A 5,192-nucleotide genomic window follows, 5' to 3' on the forward strand; every position below is an offset into this window, starting at 1 on the left:
CTGAAAGATTTATTAAGCATTATAAATTTCATTAAAATAATTTTATTTAATACTATAATTGCCCTGTCATTATTCCATAAAATGGAAAAAATAATATATATTTTTAAAAATTTTCCCACGTGGATTTCATTATCTATTTTATGTAGGAAAGATAATAAAATCCACATAATCACTCCACGTAGAAAAATATTCCAAAAATTTGATGGGGTGTTAGTAGTATATAGCCGCACTAGTTGACAACATTGATCACGCTTTCAATTTTGCGGCATCAATAGAATAGGTGTAATAACGAAACTAATGTTGCATTTGAAATATAGAATTCAGTAATGGCTGATTGTACAGACGAAATTGAACAACAGGAATGCAAGTTCTTTTTTCTCCCAATTTTTGGTTGATTTTCTTCATCTTTCATTCTCATAACACCTCATCATCTTAAAAAGTTACCAAGTATACTATTCTTACATAAGAAATTGCATCTCTCTTGGAACCATATTTTTCATTTTGGATAGAAAAGCTGCCTAAGTATCTGCGACAGATGACGAGCCACACAGTTTATTCAAGGGTTCCTGCAGGGGCTATATGTGTTAACAATCCAATCAAAGTACTTGGGATTTTCGTTTTGTTCTTCATGGCCTTATTTGCATTGCTTTCAGCATTCAAGGGCGTCCCGTCTTCTTATAGTTTATGGAGTCTTGATTCTACAAGTACTTCTCAGAATGGTACTTAGCTTTTCTTCATATGCTGCTTGCTAGATGCATTTTGTTTCTTTGATTGGCCATATGTTGATGCTCAAACACTTGATTTCAATTCGATCTTGCATTGTGGCTTCAACCTACTTGTGTTTGACTACTGCATCTCCACTATGGAGGAAAAAGTTTACTTTGATTCTTAGAACCAAGGCTGTATTTCAAAGGGTTTTTTTTTGCCTGCTTGTATTAGACAAATTATTTCTTCAACTTTAACTACAGAAGCTTGTAAGCATATACTTCTCTGAGGAGATAGAATCTAGAGTTAATCTTATATATACTAACTGTATAGATGATATCATGATTAAATGCATGATAAATATGCAAATTTTGAATTTCAAAGTCAAATTTAAATTAGTTGTTATATATTGTTAATATATAAAAAATTATATATGAAATTAGCTAGAAAAGTTCAAAGAATACGAAGAGGGATAGAAAAATTATATATAGTGTATACACTATATACACTGTCAGTATATAGCGTATATACTGTAACTTTGTGCAGCAGTATGCATCATTACATGGATTTAGGATCTGTGTGTGTGTGTGTGTGTTTTTTTTTTTCTTTGGTTGAATGGAGGCCACATACATTGATACTACTCTATTATATGCTGCATCTATAAGTTCAATGGCTAACAAGAAATTGTAATTCTGGGTTGGTAAGGGCTAACATCCTTTAACATAGCAACACAAGAATTACCTTCATGCCAGAAGTGGACTCAACGTATTGAGGGTGCGATTGTTAACTTGTAGATCACTACTAGAGTTAATTAGCCTATCTGTATTCAGAAATGTTGAAACATTTTCCCCCATATAGTGACATCTATATTTAATTTAGAATACGTTCCATAATATTTTTTAAAAAAGTACTAGAATTCTTACATACAGGAAAGAAAAATAATACTATAGTACTAAGAAGTAAGGGGGTAAGAATTGGATTGGATGGTAAGAAAAAGAAATTGTAAGTCAAAGATCCTGTATTCAAGACCTTCTACTTACCAAAAAGAAAAAGTAATAAAGACATGAACTTCCTAAATTTTGAAGGGGTCAATGTGAGAAATTTAACGGGGAGATGGGGGCAAATAGGGTGTTTTCACAAAGTTGAAGGGAGCAATGAACTACAAATTTGAAAATGTTGGGTAAGAATCTGGCGCTAGTTTGGTCAGTTTATTTGTTATTTATCCGCTAAGGTTTTTCAAGTGTACTAATAAGTCACTTCACAGGAAAAGGAAGAAACTCTATGATTTTTATATATAGAATTTTGATGAAAGTCAAAGCTTTTATAACTTGATGTCCTTGCATGCCTAACAAATTTTAGAGGGACCAAGTTGCTACATACTAGTGTATTTAAGGAGAAGTTATCCTGATATCTTAGTTAAAGTTATTATAATTTTTTTTGATATGTTGAATTAGTTGATAGTAAAAAATTTTCTTTATTTTTGTATTTTACCTTTCTCTCCCCATCTTTTTTTTTGCCTTTCTTTTTGTGCATTTGCATCCATTTTTTAAAACTTAACTAACAAAAATCAATTATGCAAATATATTGAACACGAAAAGAATTATTAAAAACATCTTGACATCATCTCTTTTCTTACTTGGAATATTACTTTATTGCAGTAAAAATAGTAGTAATCTATTGCAGTAAAAAGTAAAACAAAAGATAACACCGTCAAGCTTTCATGAAGGCATTTTTCATTTGCATGAAAAACTTTGATATGATCTCAGATGGTGCTTATATCAAACTATTATATTTTTTCCTTTTCTATTCCATTTTTTCTAGTTTTTTTGTCCATTTTGTCTAGTTACTTCTCTGATTTTGCTTTCTTCAGTTTCTTTTCCATTTCTATTTGCCTCTTAAAATTCCATACATCTAAAATTATACAAGGAAATAGCATAAGCCTAAAACATTAGCTTTACATCTTGCTTCACAGAAGTCATGCCAAAAACATAGGTGATACTGGGAATATAAATGAAAGATAGGCTATATTGGGAAGATTTCAAACATAATATAGGGTATAGACTATAGAGGCAAGGTTTTTGGATATTTAGTTTGGGGGGCTTGGAAGTAACAGATGGCAAAGTTTATGGGGCCCCAGTATAATTTACAAAAAAGTAACCAGTAGTTTGATTTGTTACCAGCGTCTAACTTGACCTCCCTCTAGTTAAGTAATCAAACGTTAACAAATGCATCAAACCTTCAAATCTAATCTATGAAAACATACCCAAGATGTAACTGCTTTGAACTTACAAATCACTCAATTAGGCTTTCTATAATTCAGGACTTCTGTTTTCTTAGAAGATCAATGAATCTGATTGTCTTTCTGGAGGAAATTCATGGTTCCTGTTTTCTTTTCTTTTCTTCTTCTTTCTTTCATGTTTAACAGCATCAATATTGTTTAGAGAGATCAGATGCTTCAAATGTAACTTGCTAACAGTGATGCATTAGAGCCATTTACTGTGATTTTAGCTTTATATTCTTATTCATTCATTTTTCCTCTTTTGATTCATTTTCTTTTGCCAGACGATGCTTTGGGAGTCAATTCTTCCCAGAGCGTTGAGGTACCGAAGGATAAGCTTCTTGCTGGCCTGCTGCCTGAAGGATTAGATGAAAACTCATGTCTAAGTAGGTATCAATTAGTCATGTATCAAAAACATCAAATGCGCCGGCCTTCTTCCCATCTCATCCACAGGTTAAGAAAATATGAATCCCTGCATAAAAAATGTGGACCATTTACAGAATCCTACAACAGAACCTTGGAATATATGAAGTTAGGCAAATACACCAATTCCACAGATTGTAAGTACGTTGTGTGGACTGCAATTCATGGTTTAGGAAACAGATTACTTACTCTGGCATCTGCTTTTCTTTATGCTCTCCTCACAAACAGAGTCTTACTCATTGATCCTGGAGCTAAGATTGCTGATCTTTTGTGCGAACCATTTCCTGAGGTTTCCTGGTCACTTCCCTCTAATTTCCCTGTAACATCTCGTCAGTTCAATGCCTTCCGTAAGAACTCTCCTCAGAGCTATGGGAATATGCTGAAAAACAACATTCTTGGTAATTCAACTTCAACCCTTCCACCCTATGTGTATCTCAATCTAGTTGGCGGCTATAATGATTATGACCAGCTTTTCTTTTGTGATGAGCACCAATCTATTCTGCAGAAAGTAACTTGGCTGATTATAAAATCAGATATCTATTTTGTCCCATCTCTTTTTCTGATCCCATCGTTTGAGCAACAATTAAGTAATCTCTTTCCTGAGAAAGAATTGGTTTTCCATTACTTGGGTCGATATCTCTTCCATCCAACCAACTCTGTTTGGGGGCTCATCACCAGAAATTATGATACTTATTTAGCCAGAGCAGATGAAAGGATAGGCATCCAGATAAGAATCTTTGACTGGCGCAATCATGGCCCTTACGTATTAGATCAGATTTTGGCTTGTGTACGAAAGGAGCATCTTCTACCACGAATCAATCAAAGCAAATCCATATTCATTCCCTCTGACGATCAAAAACCCAAGACTAAAGCTGTGCTGATGACATCTTTAACCTCTTGGTACTCCGAACAAATAAGAAACATGTACTTGCAACATCCAACAGTCACAGGAGAAGTGATTCAAGTACACCAGCCAAGTCAAGAAAAATATCAACAAACTGGGAAGCAGATGCACGACAGGAAAGCCTTAGCAGAAATATATCTATTGAGCTTCTCTGATAAGTTGGTTACAAGTGCTTGTTCGACTTTCGGTTATGTAGCTCAGAGTCTTGGAGGTCTGAAGCCATGGATTCTTTATAGGCCTGAAAAGCTTAAGGCCCCAGATCCACCGTGTCAGCGTGCTGTGTCATTGGAACCTTGTTTCCACTCCCCTCCATCTTACGATTGCAAAAGGAAGAAAGGCATTGACACAGGAAAACTTGTTCCACATGTCCAGCATTGTGAAGATAGGAAGAAGGGCATAAAACTTGTTGATAGAAATGAAGACTTGTGACCATTTTGTTTATTCCTGGCACAATCAGTCAATCAGAAAACATTTTAACTCTGGAATGCTCACTCTTTATATTCAGGTTTCTTACAGTAATCTAGTAGGATTTTAGTTCGCTTCTTTTAATATGGGTCGTCTGAAACCCATTCTAGTAAGCCATGCCTGTATAAAATAGACAGTAGGAACTCTTAGTTATAATTATAAATTACGCATGTTCTAACCAGGAACATAGGACCTTTATCCTTTTCAAATTGATTTCATGTGCCCCAAATATTGGAACATAGGGCTACCAGTTGTTTAACTCATATAATCATTTAGTTAATTTATTTATTTTGCTCAAAAAATCATTTAGTGTAATAAAAAGTTTTTGAGTGCACATGGAGGAGGTTTTGCATTAATAAAGCTGATAGAAGAGTTAAAGGCTTAGTTTTGCATGCCTTCCAATGCCAAGATTTGCAT

General features: G+C 34.2%; 1 protein-coding gene across 1 annotated transcript; it reads left to right on the forward strand.

Moving 5' to 3' along the window:
* Positions 1-535: 535 nt before the first annotated feature.
* LOC113769343 (galactoside 2-alpha-L-fucosyltransferase-like) lies at positions 536-4,739 on the forward strand. Its single transcript, XM_027313800.1, has 2 exons — positions 536-719; positions 3,268-4,739. Exons 1-2 carry the CDS (start codon positions 536-538, stop codon positions 4,737-4,739), a joined length of 1,656 nt encoding a protein of 551 aa, XP_027169601.1.
* The last annotated feature ends 453 nt before the right edge of the window (positions 4,740-5,192 follow it).

Source organism: Coffea eugenioides, chromosome 4, assembly GCF_003713205.1.
Source record: "Coffea eugenioides isolate CCC68of chromosome 4, Ceug_1.0, whole genome shotgun sequence".
Taxonomy (NCBI): Eukaryota; Viridiplantae; Streptophyta; class Magnoliopsida; order Gentianales; family Rubiaceae; genus Coffea; species Coffea eugenioides.

Bases quoted from the DNA above. Each gene is read 5' to 3' on its own strand.
- LOC113769343 (XM_027313800.1), top strand. From the start codon at position 536: ATGACGAGCCACACAGTTTATTCAAGGGTTCCTGCAGGGGCTATATGT. The intron at 720-3,267 runs GTACTTAGCTTT...TTCTTTTGCCAG, and splicing joins TACAAGTACTTCTCAGAATG to ACGATGCTTTGGGAGTCAAT.